The sequence below is a fragment of the Streptopelia decaocto genome (genome assembly GCF_964273445.1).
Source record: "Streptopelia decaocto genome assembly, chromosome: 1".
Classification (NCBI taxonomy): domain Eukaryota; kingdom Metazoa; phylum Chordata; class Aves; order Columbiformes; family Columbidae; genus Streptopelia; species Streptopelia decaocto.
The window spans coordinates 26609643-26637264 of record NC_138663.1 but is presented as its reverse complement, the minus strand read 5'-3'; the positions used below and the strand labels follow the sequence as shown (position 1 = coordinate 26637264).

The window sequence follows — 27622 nt, the reverse complement described above, 5'->3', positions numbered from 1 at the left end:
CTTTACTAAATACTCCTCTCCAGAAAGATTATGAAGCTAAACCCAGAACCACATGAACTAAACGTTACCTGATTCCTGCTGCCTTTTTTTAGGAGAGGTTTCCTTCACTTCCAAAGCAGATTCTGGAGTCTTCAGCTAGAAAAGACACAATCCAATGACAATAGGCCAATTTCAAAGTAACCACATACTATTCAATGAGGACAGCAAGTAGCCAATCTGACATGAACAAATACTTACCTGGAAATTGCTGGGTTTCTCTGAAAAGCCTGGAGGTTAAAAAAAAAATGTTTTGAAAAATGTGATTTTATTTAATTGAAGGTCTCTTTTACTCCATTCAACATCACCAGGTTTACAGCTAAGTATTAGTTGAAAGCATTCTTTCATCAAGAGTATGATGCCTAACATTCAATTTGCCTCATCATATAGCATTTGTAGGACTATACCAGAAATGGACACCACACACTTCCCATCACGCACCTTGGATTTAAAAAACAATAATCACAAAACTAGGACAATTCATGTGAAGCAATAAGGTCGGGCTTGTTGAACGAACAAAATCAAAATACTTAGTCCTTTTGAGGAGCTGAATCCTGTTTTCTAAAAGGATTATTTGTAAAACCAAATCCGGTCTGCTATAGCGAATGATCACAAAACAGCGCAGCAGCGCTACGACTGCAATTCTGCAAGTGGTTTGTGTGAAGGAGTATTTTCCTTTCCATTGATGGGACACGGCAAGCATGGGTGCAGACACAGAAACCTCACACGTGTCATTCAGCAAAAGGAAAAAAAAGAAAAAAAAAAAATCGAGCTAGTTCTCATCAAATTGTTCTGGTTTAGCTTGCAAGGAAACAAACAAATGTTGTTTGGTTGTCATCTGCATTTGTAGTATAGTTCCAAATACTTTTTTTCCTTAAATGTTGTCCAGCATTAAATCATTTCCAAACCCACACAATCTACTGGCCCACCTATGTTTCTCAAATCCTCTGCTTAAATCTTTGAGTTTGAGTCCTCGCATGAAATGAGTCTGTGAAGTTTTACTAAGAACGGCTCCACAGCAAAACTTTTGGATCAAAACAAAAAACAAAAATTAAAAGTAAAAAGTATTTACAGTATTTGATTTCACTTCACTTGGTGGTCTAGCACTATTGAAAACACCTTCGAAAGATCACCATAATGACCTTTCACCCCCTTCCCACAGGGATTTTAAATTTGCCTTAGTGGAATCACACAAAGCAGACTTCCATGACAACTACTCAACAAGTCGATTTAGAAGCTCCCAGGAGCTTGTCAAGTTTTGCTTCTAGCTTACTAAACTCAAACTGGATTAGCTTCTTCAGTTGTCCTATTGTACCTATCCTAGAAGCAGGATCGACAAACCACCTGGTAAAGGAGAAGTTCTTCTGGAAAGAGTTCTACCCCAAGAGCAAAACTTCCCTGCCATCCTATGCTCAAGATGCTAGGGAGACAGTATCACAAAACACAGGCAGAAACCCTTAGCAACAAAACCTGAACTTTCGGTCCCATTTTAGCTCCTAGGCAAAGCGAAACAGAAAGCTATCAAAAATTAAGCTGGGGGTAAAAATGTTTAGCCAGATCACAGCTTTCTTCCTATGCGTTAGCATCCAGTAACGTTTAAGTGTTCAGGCAGGTCAGTCCTAAAACACATACACTTTCATCATCATGCAACAAGAACCTGAATCCAAAAAAATACAAACACGTCCAAAGAACACACAGAATGCAAACAAGACAACTTCCTTTACAAAGTGGCCAGCAAGCGCTATGATTACTGGTGTTAATTCAAACAGTAAGCACTTCATTGCTATAGCATGCACCCACATCGGAACAGCATTGCTAAGACAGACACTGATAAAAGTTCACTTTAGTCTATAAATGCCTACAGACAAACATCTAGTCCCCCAGGAAGTTACCGTTGTTGCATTCCTCGGAGACAATCTTGGAGTATATTCCTTGTCTGTCTGCAGCTGGGAGAAACACACCGGACGATACTTCCCTCAGACCTTCACAATTCGACTCTATAATCTAAAACATATGCGTGACAATTGGTACAAATGCATTTTCAACTCATTTCTACGCAAAAAGCCAACTTGCACAGCATGGTATCAAGTATATTAGAGGTACAAAAACCTTTTATAAGACCCCAGGAAAGGACACACCAAGATTGTGTGTGTTTTCAGGTCTTAGGCAAAAACCTGACAACTCATCTAAACTGTTCTGTCACACTGAGAAACTGGACAGCCAGAAAGGAAAACTAACATGGCAACTCAAGATGTGGGTTGCGAACCAATAGCTGCAGGTCTGTGGTGATCCAACTTCTGTACTGAACTAGTAGCTGACATTCAAGTTTCTGCTTATGTTTCTTAGGCACGTATCCTGCATGGTGACGGAATACATCGATACTCCCAGTCACAAGGCCAATTTGGATTGAATGAAGACTAGCAAGGCAGAGCTTACAGAAACTCAGGCTACCCCCCCCCCAAAAAAAAAACGGAAAGAAATAATTTAGTCCTTAGTCCTGTATTTTTAAGAAGGGGGTAGGAAAGAGTTTGTTTTTATTTCTCACAAGCAAAGCCAGAGGGGGTTAGCTACAGACCCTGCTTATTTTCTTCTAGCCCGCCTATTACCACAGACAGAACTAAAAGGGCACATACAGCCAGGATGTGCGGTATCTCTGTTTAACCCGACTTCCAAAAAGGACTGCAGTACACCTCCAAAAGGTAGAGGGAATCTGATCAGAAGCAGCTAACCGTCTAGGTTATAGACCCTAAGGAAAATCGCTGACCAGGTCAGCAGAACAGGGCTGCATGGTGAAAAAGCAACAATCCTGCCAGGCCCTGGTTACAAACATGGAGTAGAAGCAGTAGAAGAGACGAGCCTTATCAGCGTTAGGGCTCAAGGCAACAGCAAGCTCTCAAGTGCTTCTGGATCTTACTCCTCCCCTCCATGCACCCCTTCTGGTGGGGACCCCTGAGTCTTCCACAGACAGTACCTCGGAATCCCAGGGAGAATCATTATCTTCCTCTGCTCCCTCGGCTGGCAGGGCACCTATAAATGAGGTAACAAGTGAGACACTGAGTGGTTTTAGTTCACTCTGCTTTTCCCCGTCGGTCAAGCCCTGCATCCAAAAGATGCGCAGTGGTTCTCTTGCTAAGGACAACCTAAGAAGAGAGTGTTTCTTCACGCCTGGTCACATCATGGTATTTCCTTTTCACTGCCACCTCCTCTTGCCTCCTTTCCAGCAGAAGATGGATATGCACAACAGCTGACACAGCTACAAGCAACACCCAGCCCAATTCAGGAAGACACTCCTGCATGCTGCAGTCCGGTGAGATACAGAGTTTAGGTCACCCGCTCTCCAGCCTACAGAACCAGAATCTGGCACTTACTACTGCTTTCCGCTGCACAGGAGGTAATGTAGAAACACTGTCCAAAACACCCTCACACTAAAATCATGAAGCAACAACGCGCGTTTTGTAGCGCCACCAAGAAAGCTCTTCCTGGACAGAGGGGTGTTACCCTGCACCTTCCCAGACGCTCAACACCTCAGCATTGCCACTGAAACACAGAGTATGGGCTCGCAGCTCCAACACACGCCAAACACGCAAAAGTTGTTTCTATCTTAGGGGATTAACATCCAAATCTCTTCTCTACCAGACAAACAAAAGGTTCAGTCTCAGTGGGTTCCTGGCCAGATGCGACTATCTTCATTTAGCTCTTTTAAGCTACTCCATTAGGTAAAACTGACTCAGGATTCACTCATGTGACTTCTAGTGCTCTCTCCAATGAGCCTTTACCACTCCTCTCTCCTCTGAGATTTCCCTCCTCATCAATTGTCTTCCATAGTGATTTTGTGCAGATGACAGTGCAAAGCAGCTACTCTTCTATACAGAAAAGATAGGAACAACACTACTGATCCAAGCTGACCCAACACTCTTGACCCAAAAACATATTTCAATAAGTTCTGATGAGTAGTAACAAAGTAAATAGATCGGGAAATCTAATCTCTCATTGAACACTCAGTTGTGCAAGATACTGCACCTTTTTTCCAGATTTATGAAATAAACTTGTGAAGGATGGCATTCAGGCCTTTTAGAGTCATACAGCTTTGTGCCGCAGGAACTGTGATGCTTTGCTGAAGCCATCTAAATTGCTTAAACCAAAAGCCAACCATAAAAGTTGGAAGGAAATTGTCACATGTACTTCTTAACACTTGATCTTCACGATAACACCTGGGGAAACACTAACATGGCACTAATGAATAAAGACACACCAGAAAAGTAGCTGACACGAAACGAGCTACGAAAAGGTGGTTGTTCTGTGTTTGTAATATTATACAAACGTATATACAACGTAATGATCCGCTATGGGGCTACATCTCACATTATTGTGTAATACAGACAAAACCAGCACTCATGCTTGAACAACTTTTAACAAACCTCTATGCATCTTACAAAAACGCTATCACCACAAAACAAAGGGCACAAGAGGACCTGCTCTTGCTTACCCACTGCAAAGACATGAGAGAGACGAGAAGAGCGAGAGGAAGCGGTGGTGGAGAGGAGGACTGGAAGAGCAAGAGGAGAGAGAGAGATTTTTCCTAGGGAGAAGTTTAATCTCTATTATTGCCAAAAGAAATATGGTACTTTTTTTATCCCCCTAAAGCGAGGATGCCAAGGTGCTTGGAACCATTTGTATTCTATACTTCAAAGTTACAAGTTCATGTACTTGCTGACAGATCTGCTCACCTCTCTCTCATTTCTATTTTCAATAGCTGAATGTAGCAACTCTTAAAAACTCATCTCAATAGTAGATATGGAAATCAATAAACGTTAAAACAAGGAAACTAAAAAACCACTGAAGTCATATATCCTCCCTCCAATTTCTAGTGGACCAACTAGCTGTGTCACTTTTATCCTTGTTTCCAAAAACAGAGAATTCCTGGCAACACGCTGACACTGTCATTTCCTCCCACCTTGTCTCTCTTCCCCGCTTCCTTCCCCTGCCTCTGAACCTGCTGGGCAGTTTCCAGCCTCAAAGGAATGTATTTGCTACACGTTCCAAAGCAACTGCCAGACAGGTAGAGAAAAGCCAGGGAAGCAATCATTCCTGCTACGTACAGCTACCGGATGAGCCCAAGAACGATCCTTTCTGTCTCACCTGCAGCACCTGGACAGCTTAAATTGCAGATCCCTAGCCCGGAATCAGCTACGGCACATGCTCGGGGAACCACAAATATCAGGAAGGGTTTTTTTGAGAAACTGGAAGGAAAGCAAACTTCAGGACTCCCCTGAAAAGGGGAGATGACAGCAGGTATAGAGGAGGAAGCCCACATCATGGAAGGGTATTTGCAGTGTTGAATGGCAGACCAGAGGAGGAGCACACACATGCATAGAGGCGTATTTCAGTAGACCTTCTTTTCCCAGAACACCTTGCTAGAACCATTAATTTAGTATTAGGAAAAAAACATGCCAGTACAATGTGTCTGGCCATAAAAAAACCCAAAACACTACAGAGACTGCTATGAATACCTTCAATATCATCTGCATCTCCTAAACCTAATTCCTCCAACAGATCTGCAAAACAAATCAATCAGATGCTTTACTAAATACTCCTCTCCAGAAAGATTATGAAGCTAAACCCAGAACCACATGAACTAAACGTTACCTGATTCCTGCTGCCTTTTTTTAGGAGAGGTTTCCTTCACTTCCAAAGCAGATTCTGGAGTCTTCAGCTAGAAAAGACACAATCCAATGACAATAGGCCAATTTCAAAGTAACCACATACTATTCAATGAGGACAGCAAGTAGCCAATCTGACATGAACAAATACTTACCTGGAAATTGCTGGGTTTCTCTGAAAAGCCTGGAGGTTAAAAAAAAAATGTTTTGAAAAATGAGATTTTATTTAATTGAAGGTCTCTTTTACTCCATTCAACATCACCAGGTTTACAGCTAAGTATTAGTTGAAAGCATTCTTTCATCAAGAGTATGATGCCTAACATTCAATTTGCCTCATCATATAGCATTTGTAGGACTATACCAGAAATGGACACCACACACTTCCCATCACGCACCTTGGATTTAAAAAACAATAATCACAAAACTAGGACAATTCATGTGAAGCAATAAGGTCGGGCTTGTTGAACGAACAAAATCAAAATACTTAGTCCTTTTGAGGAGCTGAATCCTGTTTTCTAAAAGGATTATTTGTAAAACCAAATCCGGTCTGCTATAGCGAATGATCACAAAACAGCGCAGCAGCGCTACGACTGCAATTCTGCAAGTGGTTTGTGTGAAGGAGTATTTTCCTTTCCATTGATGGGACACGGCAAGCATGGGTGCAGACACAGAAACCTCACATGTGTCATTCAGCAAAAGGAAAAAAAAAAGAAAAAAGAAAATCGAGCTAGTTCGCATCAAATTGTTCTGGTTTAGCTTGCAAGGAAACAAACAAATGTTGTTTGGTTGTCATCTGCATTTGTAGTATAGTTCCAAATACTTTTTTTTCCTTAAATGTTGTCCAGCATTAAATCATTTCCAAACCCACACAATCTACTGGCCCACCTATGTTTCTCAAATCCTCTGCTTAATTCTTTGAGTTTGAGTCCTCGCATGAAATGAGTCCGTGAAGTGTTACTAAGAACGGCTCCACAGCAAAACTTTTGGATCAAAAAAAAAAATATTAAAAGCAAACGGTATTTGATTTCACTTCACTTGGTGGTCTAGCACTATGGAAAACCTTCGAAAGATCACCATAATGACCTTTCACCCCCTTCCCACAGGGATTTTAAATTTGCCTTAGTGGAATCACACAAAGCAGACTTCCATGACAACTACTCAACAAGTCGATTTAGAAGCTCCCAGGAGCTTGTCAAGTTTTGCTTCTAGCTTACTAAACTCAAACTGGATTAGCTTCTTCAGTTGTCCTATTGTACCTATCCTAGAAGCAGGATCGACAAACCACCTGGTAAAGGAGAAGTTCTTCTGGAAAGAGTTCTACCCCAAGAGCAAAACTTCCCTACCATCCTATGCTCAAGATGCTAGGGAGACAGTATCACAAAACACAGGCAGAAACCCTTAGCAACAAAACCTGAACTTTCGGTCCCATTTTAGCTCCTAGGCAAAGCGAAACAGAAAGCTATCAAAAATTAAGCTGGGGGTAAAAATGTTTAGCCAGATCACAGCTTTCTTCCTATGCGTTAGCATCCAGTAACGTTTAAGTGTTCAGGCAGGTCAGTCCTAAAACACATACACTTTCATCATCATGCAACAAGAACCTGAATCCAAAAAAATACAAACACGTCCAAAGAACACACAGAATGCAAACAAGACAACTTCCTTTACAAAGTGGCCAGCAAGCGCTATGATTACTGGTGTTAATTCAAACAGTAAGCACTTCATTGCTATAGCATGCACCCACATCGGAACAGCATTGCTAAGACAGACACTGATAAAAGTTCACTTTAGTCTATAAATGCCTACAGACAAACATCTAGTCCCCCAGGAAGTTACCGTTGTTGCATTCCTCGGAGACAATCTTGGAGTATATTCCTTGTCTGTCTGCAGCTGGGAGAAACACACCGGACGATACTTCCCTCAGACCTTCACAATTCGACTCTATAATCTAAAACATATGCGTGACAATTGGTACAAATGCATTTTCAACTCATTTCTACGCAAAAAGCCAACTTGTACAGCATGGTATCAAGTATATTAGAGGTACAAAAACCTTTTATAAGACCCCAGGAAAGGACACACCAAGATTGTGTGTGTTTTCAGGTCTTAGGCAAAAACCTGACAACTCATCTAAACTGTTCTGTCACACTGAGAAACTGGACAGCCAGAAAGGAAAACTAACATGGCAACTCAAGATGTGGGTTGCGAACCAATAGCTGCAGGTCTGTGGTGATCCAACTTCTGTACTGAACTAGTAGCTGACATTCAAGTTTCTGCTTATGTTTCTTAGGCACGTATCCTGCATGGTGACGGAATACATCGATACTCCCAGTCACAAGGCCAATTTGGATTGAATGAAGACTAGCAAGGCAGAGCTTACAGAAACTCAGGCTACCCCCCCCCCAAAAAAAAAACGGAAAGAAATAATTTAGTCCTTAGTCCTGTATTTTTAAGAAGGGGGTAGGAAAGAGTTTGTTTTTATTTCTCACAAGCAAAGCCAGAGGGGGTTAGCTACAGACCCTGCTTATTTTCTTCTAGCCCGCCTATTACCACAGACAGAACTAAAAGGGCACATACAGCCAGGATGTGCGGTATCTCTGTTTAACCCGACTTCCAAAAAGGGCTGCAGTACACCTCCAAAAGGTAGAGGGAATCTGATCAGAAGCAGCTAACCGTCTAGGTTATAGACCCTAAGGAAAATCGCTGACCAGGTCAGCAGAACAGGGCTGCATGGTGAAAAAGCAACAATCCTGCCAGGCCCTGGTTACAAACATGGAGTAGAAGCAGTAGAAGAGACGAGCCTTATCAGCGTTAGGGCTCAAGGCAACAGCAAGCTCTCAAGTGCTTCTGGATCTTACTCCTCCCCTCCATGCACCCCTTCTGGTGGGGACCCCTGAGTCTTCCACAGACAGTACCTCGGAATCCCAGGGAGAATCATTATCTTCCTCTGCTCCCTCGGCTGGCAGGGCACCTATAAATGAGGTAACAAGTGAGACACTGAGTGGTTTTAGTTCACTCTGCTTTTCCCCGTCGGTCAAGCCCTGCATCCAAAAGATGCGCAGTGGTTCTCTTGCTAAGGACAACCTAAGAAGAGAGTGTTTCTTCACGCCTGGTCACATCATGGTATTTCCTTTTCACTGCCACCTCCTCTTGCCTCCTTTCCAGCAGAAGATGGATATGCACAACAGCTGACACAGCTACAAGCAACACCCAGCCCAATTCAGGAAGACACTCCTGCATGCTGCAGTCCGGTGAGATACAGAGTTTAGGTCACCCGCTCTCCAGCCTACAGAACCAGAATCTGGCACTTACTACTGCTTTCCGCTGCACAGGAGGTAATGTAGAAACACTGTCCAAAACACCCTCACACTAAAATCATGAAGCAACAACGCGCGTTTTGTAGCGCCACCAAGAAAGCTCTTCCTGGACAGAGGGGTGTTACCCTGCACCTTCCCAGACGCTCAACACCTCAGCATTGCCACTGAAACACAGAGTATGGGCTCACAGCTCCAACACACGCCAAACACGCAAAAGTTGTTTCTATCTTAGGGGATTAACATCCAAATCTCTTCTCTACCAGACAAACAAAAGGTTCAGTCTCAGTGGGTTCCTGGCCAGATGCGACTATCTTCATTTAGCTCTTTTAAGCTACTCCATTAGGTAAAACTGACTCAGGATTCACTCATGTGACTTCTAGTGCTCTCTCCAATGAGCCTTTACCACTCCTCTCTCCTCTGAGATTTCCCTCCTCATCAATTGTCTTCCATAGTGATTTTGTGCAGATGACAGTGCAAAGCAGCTACTCTTCTATACAGAAAAGATAGGAACAACACTACTGATCCAAGCTGACCCAACACTCTTGACCCAAAAACATATTTCAATAAGTTCTGATGAGTAGTAACAAAGTAAATAGATCGGGAAATCTAATCTCTCATTGAACACTCAGTTGTGCAAGATACTGCACCTTTTTTCCAGATTTATGAAATAAACTTGTGAAGGATGGCATTCAGGCCTTTTAGAGTCATACAGCTTTGTGCCGCAGGAACTGTGATGCTTTGCTGAAGCCATCTAAATTGCTTAAACCAAAAGCCAACCATAAAAGTTGGAAGGAAATTGTCACATGTACTTCTTAACACTTGATCTTCACGATAACACCTGGGGAAACACTAACATGGCACTAATGAATAAAGACACACCAGAAAAGTAGCTGACACGAAACGAGCTACGAAAAGGTGGTTGTTCTGTGTTTGTAATATTATACAAACGTATATACAACGTAATGATCCGCTATGGGGCTACATCTCACATTATTGTGTAATACAGACAAAACCAGCACTCATGCTTGAACAACTTTTAACAAACCTCTATGCATCTTACAAAAACGCTATCACCACAAAACAAAGGGCACAAGAGGACCTGCTCTTGCTTACCCACTGCAAAGACATGAGAGAGACGAGAAGAGCGAGAGGAAGAGGTGGTGGAGAGGAGGACTGGAAGAGCAAGAGGAGAGAGAGAGATTTTTCCTAGGGAGAAGTTTAATCTCTATTATTGCCAAAAGAAATATGGTACTTTTTTTATCCCCCTAAAGCGAGGATGCCAAGGTGCTTGGAACCATTTGTATTCTATACTTCAAAGTTACAAGTTCACGTACTTGCTGACAGATCTGCTCACCTCTCTCTCATTTCTATTTTCAATAGCTGAATGTAGCAACTCTTAAAAACTCATCTCAATAGTAGATATGGAAATCAATAAACGTTAAAACAAGGAAACTAAAAAACCACTGAAGTCATATATCCTCCCTCCAATTTCTAGTGGACCAACTAGCTGTGTCACTTTTATCCTTGTTTCCAAAAACAGAGAATTCCTGGCAACACGCTGACACTGTCATTTCCTCCCACCTTGTCTCTCTTCCCCGCTTCCTTCCCCTGCCTCTGAACCTGCTGGGCAGTTTCCAGCCTCAAAGGAATGTATTTGCTACACGTTCCAAAGCAACTGCCAGACAGGTAGAGAAAAGCCAGGGAAGCAATCATTCCTGCTACGTACAGCTACCGGATGAGCCCAAGAACGATCCTTTCTGTCTCACCTGCAGCACCTGGACAGCTTAAATTGCAGATCCCTAGCCCGGAATCAGCTACGGCACATGCTCGGGGAACCACAAATATCAGGAAGGGTTTTTTTGAGAAACTGGAAGGAAAGCAAACTTCAGGACTCCCCTGAAAAGGGGAGATGACAGCAGGTATAGAGGAGGAAGCCCACATCATGGAAGGGTATTTGCAGTGTTGAATGGCAGACCAGAGGAGGAGCACACACATGCATAGAGGCGTATTTCAGTAGACCTTCTTTTCCCAGAACACCTTGCTAGAACCATTAATTTAGTATTAGGAAAAAAACATGCCAGTACAATGTGTCTGGCCATAAAAAAACCCAAAACACTACAGAGACTGCTATGAATACCTTCAATATCATCTGCATCTCCTAAACCTAATTCCTCCAACAGATCTGCAAAACAAATCAATCAGATGCTTTACTAAATACTCCTCTCCAGAAAGATTATGAAGCTAAACCCAGAACCACATGAACTAAACGTTACCTGATTCCTGCTGCCTTTTTTTAGGAGAGGTTTCCTTCACTTCCAAAGCAGATTCTGGAGTCTTCAGCTAGAAAAGACACAATCCAATGACAATAGGCCAATTTCAAAGTAACCACATACTATTCAATGAGGACAGCAAGTAGCCAATCTGACATGAACAAATACTTACCTGGAAATTGCTGGGTTTCTCTGAAAAGCCTGGAGGTTAAAAAAAAAATGTTTTGAAAAATGAGATTTTATTTAATTGAAGGTCTCTTTTACTCCATTCAACATCACCAGGTTTACAGCTAAGTATTAGTTGAAAGCATTCTTTCATCAAGAGTATGATGCCTAACATTCAATTTGCCTCATCATATAGCATTTGTAGGACTATACCAGAAATGGACACCACACACTTCCCATCACGCACCTTGGATTTAAAAAACAATAATCACAAAACTAGGACAATTCATGTGAAGCAATAAGGTCGGGCTTGTTGAACGAACAAAATCAAAATACTTAGTCCTTTTGAGGAGCTGAATCCTGTTTTCTAAAAGGATTATTTGTAAAACCAAATCCGGTCTGCTATAGCGAATGATCACAAAACAGCGCAGCAGCGCTACGACTGCAATTCTGCAAGTGGTTTGTGTGAAGGAGTATTTTCCTTTCCATTGATGGGACACGGCAAGCATGGGTGCAGACACAGAAACCTCACATGTGTCATTCAGCAAAAGGAAAAAAAAAAAGAAAAAAGAAAATCGAGCTAGTTCGCATCAAATTGTTCTGGTTTAGCTTGCAAGGAAACAAACAAATGTTGTTTGGTTGTCATCTGCATTTGTAGTATAGTTCCAAATACTTTTTTTTCCTTAAATGTTGTCCAGCATTAAATCATTTCCAAACCCACACAATCTACTGGCCCACCTATGTTTCTCAAATCCTCTGCTTAATTCTTTGAGTTTGAGTCCTCGCATGAAATGAGTCCGTGAAGTGTTACTAAGAACGGCTCCACAGCAAAACTTTTGGATCAAAAAAAAAAATATTAAAAGCAAACGGTATTTGATTTCACTTCACTTGGTGGTCTAGCACTATGGAAAACCTTCGAAAGATCACCATAATGACCTTTCACCCCCTTCCCACAGGGATTTTAAATTTGCCTTAGTGGAATCACACAAAGCAGACTTCCATGACAACTACTCAACAAGTCGATTTAGAAGCTCCCAGGAGCTTGTCAAGTTTTGCTTCTAGCTTACTAAACTCAAACTGGATTAGCTTCTTCAGTTGTCCTATTGTACCTATCCTAGAAGCAGGATCGACAAACCACCTGGTAAAGGAGAAGTTCTTCTGGAAAGAGTTCTACCCCAAGAGCAAAACTTCCCTGCCATCCTATGCTCAAGATGCTAGGGAGACAGTATCACAAAACACAGGCAGAAACCCTTAGCAACAAAACCTGAACTTTCGGTCCCATTTTAGCTCCTAGGCAAAGCGAAACAGAAAGCTATCAAAAATTAAGCTGGGGGTAAAAATGTTTAGCCAGATCACAGCTTTCTTCCTATGCGTTAGCATCCAGTAACGTTTAAGTGTTCAGGCAGGTCAGTCCTAAAACACATACACTTTCATCATCATGCAACAAGAACCTGAATCCAAAAAAATACAAACACGTCCAAAGAACACACAGAATGCAAACAAGACAACTTCCTTTACAAAGTGGCCAGCAAGCGCTATGATTACTGGTGTTAATTCAAACAGTAAGCACTTCATTGCTATAGCATGCACCCACATCGGAACAGCATTGCTAAGACAGACACTGATAAAAGTTCACTTTAGTCTATAAATGCCTACAGACAAACATCTAGTCCCCCAGGAAGTTACCGTTGTTGCATTCCTCGGAGACAATCTTGGAGTATATTCCTTGTCTGTCTGCAGCTGGGAGAAACACACCGGACGATACTTCCCTCAGACCTTCACAATTCGACTCTATAATCTAAAACATATGCGTGACAATTGGTACAAATGCATTTTCAACTCATTTCTACGCAAAAAGCCAACTTGTACAGCATGGTATCAAGTATATTAGAGGTACAAAAACCTTTTATAAGACCCCAGGAAAGGACACACCAAGATTGTGTGTGTTTTCAGGTCTTAGGCAAAAACCTGACAACTCATCTAAACTGTTCTGTCACACTGAGAAACTGGACAGCCAGAAAGGAAAACTAACATGGCAACTCAAGATGTGGGTTGCGAACCAATAGCTGCAGGTCTGTGGTGATCCAACTTCTGTACTGAACTAGTAGCTGACATTCAAGTTTCTGCTTATGTTTCTTAGGCACGTATCCTGCATGGTGACGGAATACATCGATACTCCCAGTCACAAGGCCAATTTGGATTGAATGAAGACTAGCAAGGGTGAGCTTACAGAAACTCAGGCTACCCCCCCCCCCCAAAAAAAAAACGGAAAGAAATAATTTAGTCCTTAGTCCTGTATTTTTAAGAAGGGGGTAGGAAAGAGTTTGTTTTTATTTCTCACAAGCAAAGCCAGAGGGGGTTAGCTACAGACCCTGCTTATTTTCTTCTAGCCCGCCTATTACCACAGACAGAACTAAAAGGGCACATACAGCCAGGATGTGCGGTATCTCTGTTTAACCCGACTTCCAAAAAGGGCTGCAGTACACCTCCAAAAGGTAGAGGGAATCTGATCAGAAGCAGCTAACCGTCTAGGTTATAGACCCTAAGGAAAATCACTGACCAGGTCAGCAGAACAGGGCTGCATGGTGAAAAAGCAACAATCCTGCCAGGCCCTGGTTACAAACATGGAGTAGAAGCAGTAGAAGAGACGAGCCTTATCAGCGTTAGGGCTCAAGGCAACAGCAAGCTCTCAAGTGCTTCTGGATCTTACTCCTCCCCTCCATGCACCCCTTCTGGTGGGGACCCCTGAGTCTTCCACAGACAGTACCTCGGAATCCCAGGGAGAATCATTATCTTCCTCTGCTCCCTCGGCTGGCAGGGCACCTATAAATGAGGTAACAAGTGAGACACTGAGTGGTTTTAGTTCACTCTGCTTTTCCCCGTCGGTCAAGCCCTGCATCCAAAAGATGCGCAGTGGTTCTCTTGCTAAGGACAACCTAAGAAGAGAGTGTTTCTTCACGCCTGGTCACATCATGGTATTTCCTTTTCACTGCCACCTCCTCTTGCCTCCTTTCCAGCAGAAGATGGATATGCACAACAGCTGACACAGCTACAAGCAACACCCAGCCCAATTCAGGAAGACACTCCTGCATGCTGCAGTCCGGTGAGATACAGAGTTTAGGTCACCCGCTCTCCAGCCTACAGAACCAGAATCTGGCACTTACTACTGCTTTCCGCTGCACAGGAGGTAATGTAGAAACACTGTCCAAAACACCCTCACACTAAAATCATGAAGCAACAACGCGCGTTTTGTAGCGCCACCAAGAAAGCTCTTCCTGGACAGAGGGGTGTTACCCTGCACCTTCCCAGACGCTCAACACCTCAGCATTGCCACTGAAACACAGAGTATGGGCTCACAGCTCCAACACACGCCAAACACGCAAAAGTTGTTTCTATCTTAGGGGATTAACATCCAAATCTCTTCTCTACCAGACAAACAAAAGGTTCAGTCTCAGTGGGTTCCTGGCCAGATGCGACTATCTTCATTTAGCTCTTTTAAGCTACTCCATTAGGTAAAACTGACTCAGGATTCACTCATGTGACTTCTAGTGCTCTCTCCAATGAGCCTTTACCACTCCTCTCTCCTCTGAGATTTCCCTCCTCATCAATTGTCTTCCATAGTGATTTTGTGCAGATGACAGTGCAAAGCAGCTACTCTTCTATACAGAAAAGATAGGAACAACACTACTGATCCAAGCTGACCCAACACTCTTGACCCAAAAACATATTTCAATAAGTTCTGATGAGTAGTAACAAAGTAAATAGATCGGGAAATCTAATCTCTCATTGAACACTCAGTTGTGCAAGATACTGCACCTTTTTTCCAGATTTATGAAATAAACTTGTGAAGGATGGCATTCAGGCCTTTTAGAGTCATACAGCTTTGTGCCGCAGGAACTGTGATGCTTTGCTGAAGCCATCTAAATTGCTTAAACCAAAAGCCAACCATAAAAGTTGGAAGGAAATTGTCACATGTACTTCTTAACACTTGATCTTCACGATAACACCTGGGGAAACACTAACATGGCACTAATGAATAAAGACACACCAGAAAAGTAGCTGACACGAAACGAGCTACGAAAAGGTGGTTGTTCTGTGTTTGTAATATTATACAAACGTATATACAACGTAATGATCCGCTATGGGGCTACATCTCACATTATTGTGTAATACAGACAAAACCAGCACTCATGCTTGAACAACTTTTAACAAACCTCTATGCATCTTACAAAAACGCTATCACCACAAAACAAAGGGCACAAGAGGACCTGCTCTTGCTTACCCACTGCAAAGACATGAGAGAGACGAGAAGAGCGAGAGGAAGAGGTGGTGGAGAGGAGGACTGGAAGAGCAAGAGGAGAGAGAGAGATTTTTCCTAGGGAGAAGTTTAATCTCTATTATTGCCAAAAGAAATATGGTACTTTTTTTATCCCCCTAAAGCGAGGATGCCAAGGTGCTTGGAACCATTTGTATTCTATACTTCAAAGTTACAAGTTCACGTACTTGCTGACAGATCTGCTCACCTCTCTCTCATTTCTATTTTCAATAGCTGAATGTAGCAACTCTTAAAAACTCATCTCAATAGTAGATATGGAAATCAATAAACGTTAAAACAAGGAAACTAAAAAACCACTGAAGTCATATATCCTCCCTCCAATTTCTAGTGGACCAACTAGCTGTGTCACTTTTATCCTTGTTTCCAAAAACAGAGAATTCCTGGCAACACGCTGACACTGTCATTTCCTCCCACCTTGTCTCTCTTCCCCGCTTCCTTCCCCTGCCTCTGAACCTGCTGGGCAGTTTCCAGCCTCAAAGGAATGTATTTGCTACACGTTCCAAAGCAACTGCCAGACAGGTAGAGAAAAGCCAGGGAAGCAATCATTCCTGCTACGTACAGCTACCGGATGAGCCCAAGAACGATCCTTTCTGTCTCACCTGCAGCACCTGGACAGCTTAAATTGCAGATCCCTAGCCCGGAATCAGCTACGGCACATGCTCGGGGAACCACAAATATCAGGAAGGGTTTTTTTGAGAAACTGGAAGGAAAGCAAACTTCAGGACTCCCCTGAAAAGGGGAGATGACAGCAGGTATAGAGGAGGAAGCCCACATCATGGAAGGGTATTTGCAGTGTTGAATGGCAGACCAGAGGAGGAGCACACACATGCATAGAGGCGTATTTCAGTAGACCTTCTTTTCCCAGAACACCTTGCTAGAACCATTAATTTAGTATTAGGAAAAAAACATGCCAGTACAATGTGTCTGGCCATAAAAAAACCCAAAACACTACAGAGACTGCTATGAATACCTTCAATATCATCTGCATCTCCTAAACCTAATTCCTCCAACAGATCTGCAAAACAAATCAATCAGATGCTTTACTAAATACTCCTCTCCAGAAAGATTATGAAGCTAAACCCAGAACCACATGAACTAAACGTTACCTGATTCCTGCTGCCTTTTTTTAGGAGAGGTTTCCTTCACTTCCAAAGCAGATTCTGGAGTCTTCAGCTAGAAAAGACACAATCCAATGACAATAGGCCAATTTCAAAGTAACCACATACTATTCAATGAGGACAGCAAGTAGCCAATCTGACATGAACAAATACTTACCTGGAAATTGCTGGGTTTCTCTGAAAAGCCTGGAGGTTAAAAAAAAATGTTTTGAAAAATGAGATTTTATTTAATTGAAGGTCTCTTTTACTCCATTCAACATCACCAGGTTTACAGCTAAGTATTAGTTGAAAGCATTCTTTCATCAAGAGTATGATGCCTAACATTCAATTTGCCTCATCATATAGCATTTGTAGGACTATACCAGAAATGGACACCACACACTTCCCATCACGCACCTTGGATTTAAAAAACAATAATCACAAAACTAGGACAATTCATGTGAAGCAATAAGGTCGGGCTTGTTGAACGAACAAAATCAAAATACTTAGTCCTTTTGAGGAGCTGAATCCTGTTTTCTAAAAGGATTATTTGTAAAACCAAATCCGGTCTGCTATAGCGAATGATCACAAAACAGCGCAGCAGCGCTACGACTGCAATTCTGCAAGTGGTTTGTGTGAAGGAGTATTTTCCTTTCCATTGATGGGACACGGCAAGCATGGGTGCAGACACAGAAACCTCACATGTGTCATTCAGCAAAAGGAAAAAAAAAGAAAAAAGAAAATCGAGCTAGTTCGCATCAAATTGTTCTGGTTTAGCTTGCAAGGAAACAAACAAATGTTGTTTGGTTGTCATCTGCATTTGTAGTATAGTTCCAAATACTTTTTTTTCCTTAAATGTTGTCCAGCATTAAATCATTTCCAAACCCACACAATCTACTGGCCCACCTATGTTTCTCAAATCCTCTGCTTAATTCTTTGAGTTTGAGTCCTCGCATGAAATGAGTCCGTGAAGTGTTACTAAGAACGGCTCCACAGCAAAACTTTTGGATCAAAAAAAAAAATATTAAAAGCAAACGGTATTTGATTTCACTTCACTTGGTGGTCTAGCACTATGGAAAACCTTCGAAAGATCACCATAATGACCTTTCACCCCCTTCCCACAGGGATTTTAAATTTGCCTTAGTGGAATCACACAAAGCAGACTTCCATGACAACTACTCAACAAGTCGATTTAGAAGCTCCCAGGAGCTTGTCAAGTTTTGCTTCTAGCTTACTAAACTCAAACTGGATTAGCTTCTTCAGTTGTCCTATTGTACCTATCCTAGAAGCAGGATCGACAAACCACCTGGTAAAGGAGAAGTTCTTCTGGAAAGAGTTCTACCCCAAGAGCAAAACTTCCCTACCATCCTATGCTCAAGATGCTAGGGAGACAGTATCACAAAACACAGGCAGAAACCCTTAGCAACAAAACCTGAACTTTCGGTCCCATTTTAGCTCCTAGGCAAAGCGAAACAGAAAGCTATCAAAAATTAAGCTGGGGGTAAAAATGTTTAGCCAGATCACAGCTTTCTTCCTATGCGTTAGCATCCAGTAACGTTTAAGTGTTCAGGCAGGTCAGTCCTAAAACACATACACTTTCATCATCATGCAACAAGAACCTGAATCCAAAAAAATACAAACACGTCCAAAGAACACACAGAATGCAAACAAGACAACTTCCTTTACAAAGTGGCCAGCAAGCGCTATGATTACTGGTGTTAATTCAAACAGTAAGCACTTCATTGCTATAGCATGCACCCACATCGGAACAGCATTGCTAAGACAGACACTGATAAAAGTTCACTTTAGTCTATAAATGCCTACAGACAAACATCTAGTCCCCCAGGAAGTTACCGTTGTTGCATTCCTCGGAGACAATCTTGGAGTATATTCCTTGTCTGTCTGCAGCTGGGAGAAACACACCGGACGATACTTCCCTCAGACCTTCACAATTCGACTCTATAATCTAAAACATATGCGTGACAATTGGTACAAATGCATTTTCAACTCATTTCTACGCAAAAAGCCAACTTGTACAGCATGGTATCAAGTATATTAGAGGTACAAAAACCTTTTATAAGACCCCAGGAAAGGACACACCAAGATTGTGTGTGTTTTCAGGTCTTAGGCAAAAACCTGACAACTCATCTAAACTGTTCTGTCACACTGAGAAACTGGACAGCCAGAAAGGAAAACTAACATGGCAACTCAAGATGTGGGTTGCGAACCAATAGCTGCAGGTCTGTGGTGATCCAACTTCTGTACTGAACTAGTAGCTGACATTCAAGTTTCTGCTTATGTTTCTTAGGCACGTATCCTGCATGGTGACGGAATACATCGATACTCCCAGTCACAAGGCCAGTTTGGATTGAATGAAGACTAGCAAGGGTGAGCTTACAGAAACTCAGGCTACCCCCCCCCCCAAAAAAAAAACGGAAAGAAATAATTTAGTCCTTAGTCCTGTATTTTTAAGAAGGGGGTAGGAAAGAGTTTGTTTTTATTTCTCACAAGCAAAGCCAGAGGGGGTTAGCTACAGACCCTGCTTATTTTCTTCTAGCCCGCCTATTACCACAGACAGAACTAAAAGGGCACATACAGCCAGGATGTGCGGTATCTCTGTTTAACCCGACTTCCAAAAAGGGCTGCAGTACACCTCCAAAAGGTAGAGGGAATCTGATCAGAAGCAGCTAACCGTCTAGGTTATAGACCCTAAGGAAAATCGCTGACCAGGTCAGCAGAACAGGGCTGCATGGTGAAAAAGCAACAATCCTGCCAGGCCCTGGTTACAAACATGGAGTAGAAGCAGTAGAAGAGACGAGCCTTATCAGCGTTAGGGCTCAAGGCAACAGCAAGCTCTCAAGTGCTTCTGGATCTTACTCCTCCCCTCCATGCACCCCTTCTGGTGGGGACCCCTGAGTCTTCCACAGACAGTACCTCGGAATCCCAGGGAGAATCATTATCTTCCTCTGCTCCCTCGGCTGGCAGGGCACCTATAAATGAGGTAACAAATGAGACACTGAGTGGTTTTAGTTCACTCTGCTTTTCCCCGTCGGTCAAGCCCTGCATCCAAAAGATGCGCAGTGGTTCTCTTGCTAAGGACAACCTAAGAAGAGAGTGTTTCTTCACGCCTGGTCACATCATGGTATTTCCTTTTCACTGCCACCTCCTCTTGCCTCCTTTCCAGCAGAAGATGGATATGCACAACAGCTGACACAGCTACAAGCAACACCCAGCCCAATTCAGGAAGACACTCCTGCATGCTGCAGTCCGGTGAGATACAGAGTTTAGGTCACCCGCTCTCCAGCCTACAGAACCAGAATCTGGCACTTACTACTGCTTTCCGCTGCACAGGAGGTAATGTAGAAACACTGTCCAAAACACCCTCACACTAAAATCATGAAGCAACAACGCGCGTTTTGTAGCGCCACCAAGAAAGCTCTTCCTGGACAGAGGGGTGTTACCCTGCACCTTCCCAGACGCTCAACACCTCAGCATTGCCACTGAAACACAGAGTATGGGCTCACAGCTCCAACACACGCCAAACACGCAAAAGTTGTTTCTATCTTAGGGGATTAACATCCAAATCTCTTCTCTACCAGACAAACAAAAGGTTCAGTCTCAGTGGGTTCCTGGCCAGATGCGACTATCTTCATTTAGCTCTTTTAAGCTACTCCATTAGGTAAAACTGACTCAGGATTCACTCATGTGACTTCTAGTGCTCTCTCCAATGAGCCTTTACCACTCCTCTCTCCTCTGAGATTTCCCTCCTCATCAATTGTCTTCCATAGTGATTTTGTGCAGATGACAGTGCAAAGCAGCTACTCTTCTATACAGAAAAGATAGGAACAACACTACTGATCCAAGCTGACCCAACACTCTTGACCCAAAAACATATTTCAATAAGTTCTGATGAGTAGTAACAAAGTAAATAGATCGGGAAATCTAATCTCTCATTGAACACTCAGTTGTGCAAGATACTGCACCTTTTTTCCAGATTTATGAAATAAACTTGTGAAGGATGGCATTCAGGCCTTTTAGAGTCATACAGCTTTGTGCCGCAGGAACTGTGATGCTTTGCTGAAGCCATCTAAATTGCTTAAACCAAAAGCCAACCATAAAAGTTGGAAGGAAATTGTCACATGTACTTCTTAACACTTGATCTTCACGATAACACCTGGGGAAACACTAACATGGCACTAATGAATAAAGACACACCAGAAAAGTAGCTGACACGAAACGAGCTACGAAAAGGTGGTTGTTCTGTGTTTGTAATATTATACAAACGTATATACAACGTAATGATCCGCTATGGGGCTACATCTCACATTATTGTGTAATACAGACAAAACCAGCACTCATGCTTGAACAACTTTTAACAAACCTCTATGCATCTTACAAAAACGCTATCACCACAAAACAAAGGGCACAAGAGGACCTGCTCTTGCTTACCCACTGCAAAGACATGAGAGAGACGAGAAGAGCGAGAGGAAGAGGTGGTGGAGAGGAGGACTGGAAGAGCAAGAGGAGAGAGAGAGATTTTTCCTAGGGAGAAGTTTAATCTCTATTATTGCCAAAAGAAATATGGTACTTTTTTTATCCCCCTAAAGCGAGGATGCCAAGGTGCTTGGAACCATTTGTATTCTATACTTCAAAGTTACAAGTTCACGTACTTGCTGACAGATCTGCTCACCTCTCTCTCATTTCTATTTTCAATAGCTGAATGTAGCAACTCTTAAAAACTCATCTCAATAGTAGATATGGAAATCAATAAACGTTAAAACAAGGAAACTAAAAAACCACTGAAGTCATATATCCTCCCTCCAATTTCTAGTGGACCAACTAGCTGTGTCACTTTTATCCTTGTTTCCAAAAACAGAGAATTCCTGGCAACACGCTGACACTGTCATTTCCTCCCACCTTGTCTCTCTTCCCCGCTTCCTTCCCCTGCCTCTGAACCTGCTGGGCAGTTTCCAGCCTCAAAGGAATGTATTTGCTACACGTTCCAAAGCAACTGCCAGACAGGTAGAGAAAAGCCAGGGAAGCAATCATTCCTGCTACGTACAGCTACCGGATGAGCCCAAGAACGATCCTTTCTGTCTCACCTGCAGCACCTGGACAGCTTAAATTGCAGATCCCTAGCCCGGAATCAGCTACGGCACATGCTCGGGGAACCACAAATATCAGGAAGGGTTTTTTTGAGAAACTGGAAGGAAAGCAAACTTCAGGACTCCCCTGAAAAGGGGAGATGACAGCAGGTATAGAGGAGGAAGCCCACATCATGGAAGGGTATTTGCAGTGTTGAATGGCAGACCAGAGGAGGAGCACACACATGCATAGAGGCGTATTTCAGTAGACCTTCTTTTCCCAGAACACCTTGCTAGAACCATTAATTTAGTATTAGGAAAAAAACATGCCAGTACAATGTGTCTGGCCATAAAAAAACCCAAAACACTACAGAGACTGCTATGAATACCTTCAATATCATCTGCATCTCCTAAACCTAATTCCTCCAACAGATCTGCAAAACAAATCAATCAGATGCTTTACTAAATACTCCTCTCCAGAAAGATTATGAAGCTAAACCCAGAACCACATGAACTAAACGTTACCTGATTCCTGCTGCCTTTTTTTAGGAGAGGTTTCCTTCACTTCCAAAGCAGATTCTGGAGTCTTCAGCTAGAAAAGACACAATCCAATGACAATAGGCCAATTTCAAAGTAACCACATACTATTCAATGAGGACAGCAAGTAGCCAATCTGACATGAACAAATACTTACCTGGGAATTGCTGGGTTTCTCTGAAAAGCCTGGAGGTTAAAAAAAAAAATGTTTTGAAAAATGTGATTTTATTTAATTGAAGGTCTCTTTTACTCCATTCAACATCACCAGGTTTACAGCTAAGTATTAGTTGAAAGCATTCTTTCATCAAGAGTATGATGCCTAACATTCAATTTGCCTCATCATATAGCATTTGTAGGACTATACCAGAAATGGACACCACACACTTCCCATCACGCACCTTGGATTTAAAAAACAATAATCACAAAACTAGGACAATTCATGTGAAGCAATAAGGTCGGGCTTGTTGAACGAACAAAATCAAAATACTTAGTCCTTTTGAGGAGCTGAATCCTGTTTTCTAAAAGGATTATTTGTAAAACCAAATCCGGTCTGCTATAGCGAATGATCACAAAACAGCGCAGCAGCGCTACGACTGCAATTCTGCAAGTGGTTTGTGTGAAGGAGTATTTTCCTTTCCATTGATGGGACACGGCAAGCATGGGTGCAGACACAGAAACCTCACATGTGTCATTCAGCAAAAGGAAAAAAAAAGAAAAAAGAAAATCGAGCTAGTTCGCATCAAATTGTTCTGGTTTAGCTTGCAAGGAAACAAACAAATGTTGTTTGGTTGTCATCTGCATTTGTAGTATAGTTCCAAATACTTTTTTTTCCTTAAATGTTGTCCAGCATTAAATCATTTCCAAACCCACACAATCTACTGGCCCACCTATGTTTCTCAAATCCTCTGCTTAATTCTTTGAGTTTGAGTCCTCGCATGAAATGAGTCCGTGAAGTGTTACTAAGAACGGCTCCACAGCAAAACTTTTGGATCAAAAAAAAAAATATTAAAAGCAAACGGTATTTGATTTCACTTCACTTGGTGGTCTAGCACTATGGAAAACCTTCGAAAGATCACCATAATGACCTTTCACCCCCTTCCCACAGGGATTTTAAATTTGCCTTAGTGGAATCACACAAAGCAGACTTCCATGACAACTACTCAACAAGTCGATTTAGAAGCTCCCAGGAGCTTGTCAAGTTTTGCTTCTAGCTTACTAAACTCAAACTGGATTAGCTTCTTCAGTTGTCCTATTGTACCTATCCTAGAAGCAGGATCGACAAACCACCTGGTAAAGGAGAAGTTCTTCTGGAAAGAGTTCTACCCCAAGAGCAAAACTTCCCTGCCATCCTATGCTCAAGATGCTAGGGAGACAGTATCACAAAACACAGGCAGAAACCCTTAGCAACAAAACCTGAACTTTCGGTCCCATTTTAGCTCCTAGGCAAAGCGAAACAGAAAGCTATCAAAAATTAAGCTGGGGGTAAAAATGTTTAGCCAGATCACAGCTTTCTTCCTATGCGTTAGCATCCAGTAACGTTTAAGTGTTCAGGCAGGTCAGTCCTAAAACACATACACTTTCATCATCATGCAACAAGAACCTGAATCCAAAAAAATACAAACACGTCCAAAGAACACACAGAATGCAAACAAGACAACTTCCTTTACAAAGTGGCCAGCAAGCGCTATGATTACTGGTGTTAATTCAAACAGTAAGCACTTCATTGCTATAGCATGCACCCACATCGGAACAGCATTGCTAAGACAGACACTGATAAAAGTTCACTTTAGTCTATAAATGCCTACAGACAAACATCTAGTCCCCCAGGAAGTTACCGTTGTTGCATTCCTCGGAGACAATCTTGGAGTATATTCCTTGTCTGTCTGCAGCTGGGAGAAACACACCGGACGATACTTCCCTCAGACCTTCACAATTCGACTCTATAATCTAAAACATATGCGTGACAATTGGTACAAATGCATTTTCAACTCATTTCTACGCAAAAAGCCAACTTGTACAGCATGGTATCAAGTATATTAGAGGTACAAAAACCTTTTATAAGACCCCAGGAAAGGACACACCAAGATTGTGTGTGTTTTCAGGTCTTAGGCAAAAACCTGACAACTCATCTAAACTGTTCTGTCACACTGAGAAACTGGACAGCCAGAAAGGAAAACTAACATGGCAACTCAAGATGTGGGTTGCGAACCAATAGCTGCAGGTCTGTGGTGATCCAACTTCTGTACTGAACTAGTAGCTGACATTCAAGTTTCTGCTTATGTTTCTTAGGCACGTATCCTGCATGGTGACGGAATACATCGATACTCCCAGTCACAAGGCCAGTTTGGATTGAATGAAGACTAGCAAGGGTGAGCTTACAGAAACTCAGGCTACCCCCCCCCCCAAAAAAAAAACGGAAAGAAATAATTTAGTCCTTAGTCCTGTATTTTTAAGAAGGGGGTAGGAAAGAGTTTGTTTTTATTTCTCACAAGCAAAGCCAGAGGGGGTTAGCTACAGACCCTGCTTATTTTCTTCTAGCCCGCCTATTACCACAGACAGAACTAAAAGGGCACATACAGCCAGGATGTGCGGTATCTCTGTTTAACCCGACTTCCAAAAAGGGCTGCAGTACACCTCCAAAAGGTAGAGGGAATCTGATCAGAAGCAGCTAACCGTCTAGGTTATAGACCCTAAGGAAAATCGCTGACCAGGTCAGCAGAACAGGGCTGCATGGTGAAAAAGCAACAATCCTGCCAGGCCCTGGTTACAAACATGGAGTAGAAGCAGTAGAAGAGACGAGCCTTATCAGCGTTAGGGCTCAAGGCAACAGCAAGCTCTCAAGTGCTTCTGGATCTTACTCCTCCCCTCCATGCACCCCTTCTGGTGGGGACCCCTGAGTCTTCCACAGACAGTACCTCGGAATCCCAGGGAGAATCATTATCTTCCTCTGCTCCCTCGGCTGGCAGGGCACCTATAAATGAGGTAACAAATGAGACACTGAGTGGTTTTAGTTCACTCTGCTTTTCCCCGTCGGTCAAGCCCTGCATCCAAAAGATGCGCAGTGGTTCTCTTGCTAAGGACAACCTAAGAAGAGAGTGTTTCTTCACGCCTGGTCACATCATGGTATTTCCTTTTCACTGCCACCTCCTCTTGCCTCCTTTCCAGCAGAAGATGGATATGCACAACAGCTGACACAGCTACAAGCAACACCCAGCCCAATTCAGGAAGACACTCCTGCATGCTGCAGTCCGGTGAGATACAGAGTTTAGGTCACCCGCTCTCCAGCCTACAGAACCAGAATCTGGCACTTACTACTGCTTTCCGCTGCACAGGAGGTAATGTAGAAACACTGTCCAAAACACCCTCACACTAAAATCATGAAGCAACAACGCGCGTTTTGTAGCGCCACCAAGAAAGCTCTTCCTGGACAGAGGGGTGTTACCCTGCACCTTCCCAGACGCTCAACACCTCAGCATTGCCACTGAAACACAGAGTATGGGCTCACAGCTCCAACACACGCCAAACACGCAAAAGTTGTTTCTATCTTAGGGGATTAACATCCAAATCTCTTCTCTACCAGACAAACAAAAGGTTCAGTCTCAGTGGGTTCCTGGCCAGATGCGACTATCTTCATTTAGCTCTTTTAAGCTACTCCATTAGGTAAAACTGACTCAGGATTCACTCATGTGACTTCTAGTGCTCTCTCCAATGAGCCTTTACCACTCCTCTCTCCTCTGAGATTTCCCTCCTCATCAATTGTCTTCCATAGTGATTTTGTGCAGATGACAGTGCAAAGCAGCTACTCTTCTATACAGAAAAGATAGGAACAACACTACTGATCCAAGCTGACCCAACACTCTTGACCCAAAAACATATTTCAATAAGTTCTGATGAGTAGTAACAAAGTAAATAGATCGGGAAATCTAATCTCTCATTGAACACTCAGTTGTGCAAGATACTGCACCTTTTTTCCAGATTTATGAAATAAACTTGTGAAGGATGGCATTCAGGCCTTTTAGAGTCATACAGCTTTGTGCCGCAGGAACTGTGATGCTTTGCTGAAGCCATCTAAATTGCTTAAACCAAAAGCCAACCATAAAAGTTGGAAGGAAATTGTCACATGTACTTCTTAACACTTGATCTTCACGATAACACCTGGGGAAACACTAACATGGCACTAATGAATAAAGACACACCAGAAAAGTAGCTGACACGAAACGAGCTACGAAAAGGTGGTTGTTCTGTGTTTGTAATATTATACAAACGTATATACAACGTAATGATCCGCTATGGGGCTACATCTCACATTATTGTGTAATACAGACAAAACCAGCACTCATGCTTGAACAACTTTTAACAAACCTCTATGCATCTTACAAAAACGCTATCACCACAAAACAAAGGGCACAAGAGGACCTGCTCTTGCTTACCCACTGCAAAGACATGAGAGAGACGAGAAGAGCGAGAGGAAGAGGTGGTGGAGAGGAGGACTGGAAGAGCAAGAGGAGAGAGAGAGATTTTTCCTAGGGAGAAGTTTAATCTCTATTATTGCCAAAAGAAATATGGTACTTTTTTTATCCCCCTAAAGCGAGGATGCCAAGGTGCTTGGAACCATTTGTATTCTATACTTCAAAGTTACAAGTTCACGTACTTGCTGACAGATCTGCTCACCTCTCTCTCATTTCTATTTTCAATAGCTGAATGTAGCAACTCTTAAAAACTCATCTCAATAGTAGATATGGAAATCAATAAACGTTAAAACAAGGAAACTAAAAAACCACTGAAGTCATATATCCTCCCTCCAATTTCTAGTGGACCAACTAGCTGTGTCACTTTTATCCTTGTTTCCAAAAACAGAGAATTCCTGGCAACACGCTGACACTGTCATTTCCTCCCACCTTGTCTCTCTTCCCCGCTTCCTTCCCCTGCCTCTGAACCTGCTGGGCAGTTTCCAGCCTCAAAGGAATGTATTTGCTACACGTTCCAAAGCAACTGCCAGACAGGTAGAGAAAAGCCAGGGAAGCAATCATTCCTGCTACGTACAGCTACCGGATGAGCCCAAGAACGATCCTTTCTGTCTCACCTGCAGCACCTGGACAGCTTAAATTGCAGATCCCTAGCCC

The 27622-nt window shown here is 42.6% G+C and overlaps 1 protein-coding gene across 1 annotated transcript in view; it reads right to left on the bottom strand.

The window, feature by feature from the left end:
- The window catches only part of LOC309435151 (uncharacterized protein), a gene marked incomplete at its 3' end in the record, with an annotated part of 86790 nt that overhangs the window by 24871 nt on the left and 34297 nt on the right, over positions 1 to 27622 (bottom strand). The window contains exons 25-43 of the mRNA XM_082043069.1: positions 25415 to 25470; positions 24335 to 24446; positions 22657 to 22685; positions 22488 to 22554; positions 19813 to 19868; positions 18733 to 18844; positions 17057 to 17085; positions 16888 to 16954; positions 14213 to 14268; positions 13132 to 13243; positions 11453 to 11481; positions 11284 to 11350; positions 8609 to 8664; positions 7530 to 7641; positions 5852 to 5880; positions 5683 to 5749; positions 3008 to 3063; positions 1929 to 2040; positions 238 to 266 (exon numbers count right to left, since the gene is read on the bottom strand). Of these exons, the coding sequence (XP_081899195.1) occupies positions 238 to 266; positions 1929 to 2040; positions 3008 to 3063; positions 5683 to 5749; positions 5852 to 5880; positions 7530 to 7641; positions 8609 to 8664; positions 11284 to 11350; positions 11453 to 11481; positions 13132 to 13243; positions 14213 to 14268; positions 16888 to 16954; positions 17057 to 17085; positions 18733 to 18844; positions 19813 to 19868; positions 22488 to 22554; positions 22657 to 22685; positions 24335 to 24446; positions 25415 to 25470 (1253 nt within the window). The remainder of the gene's footprint in view (positions 1 to 237; positions 267 to 1928; positions 2041 to 3007; positions 3064 to 5682; positions 5750 to 5851; positions 5881 to 7529; positions 7642 to 8608; positions 8665 to 11283; positions 11351 to 11452; positions 11482 to 13131; positions 13244 to 14212; positions 14269 to 16887; positions 16955 to 17056; positions 17086 to 18732; positions 18845 to 19812; positions 19869 to 22487; positions 22555 to 22656; positions 22686 to 24334; positions 24447 to 25414; positions 25471 to 27622) is intronic.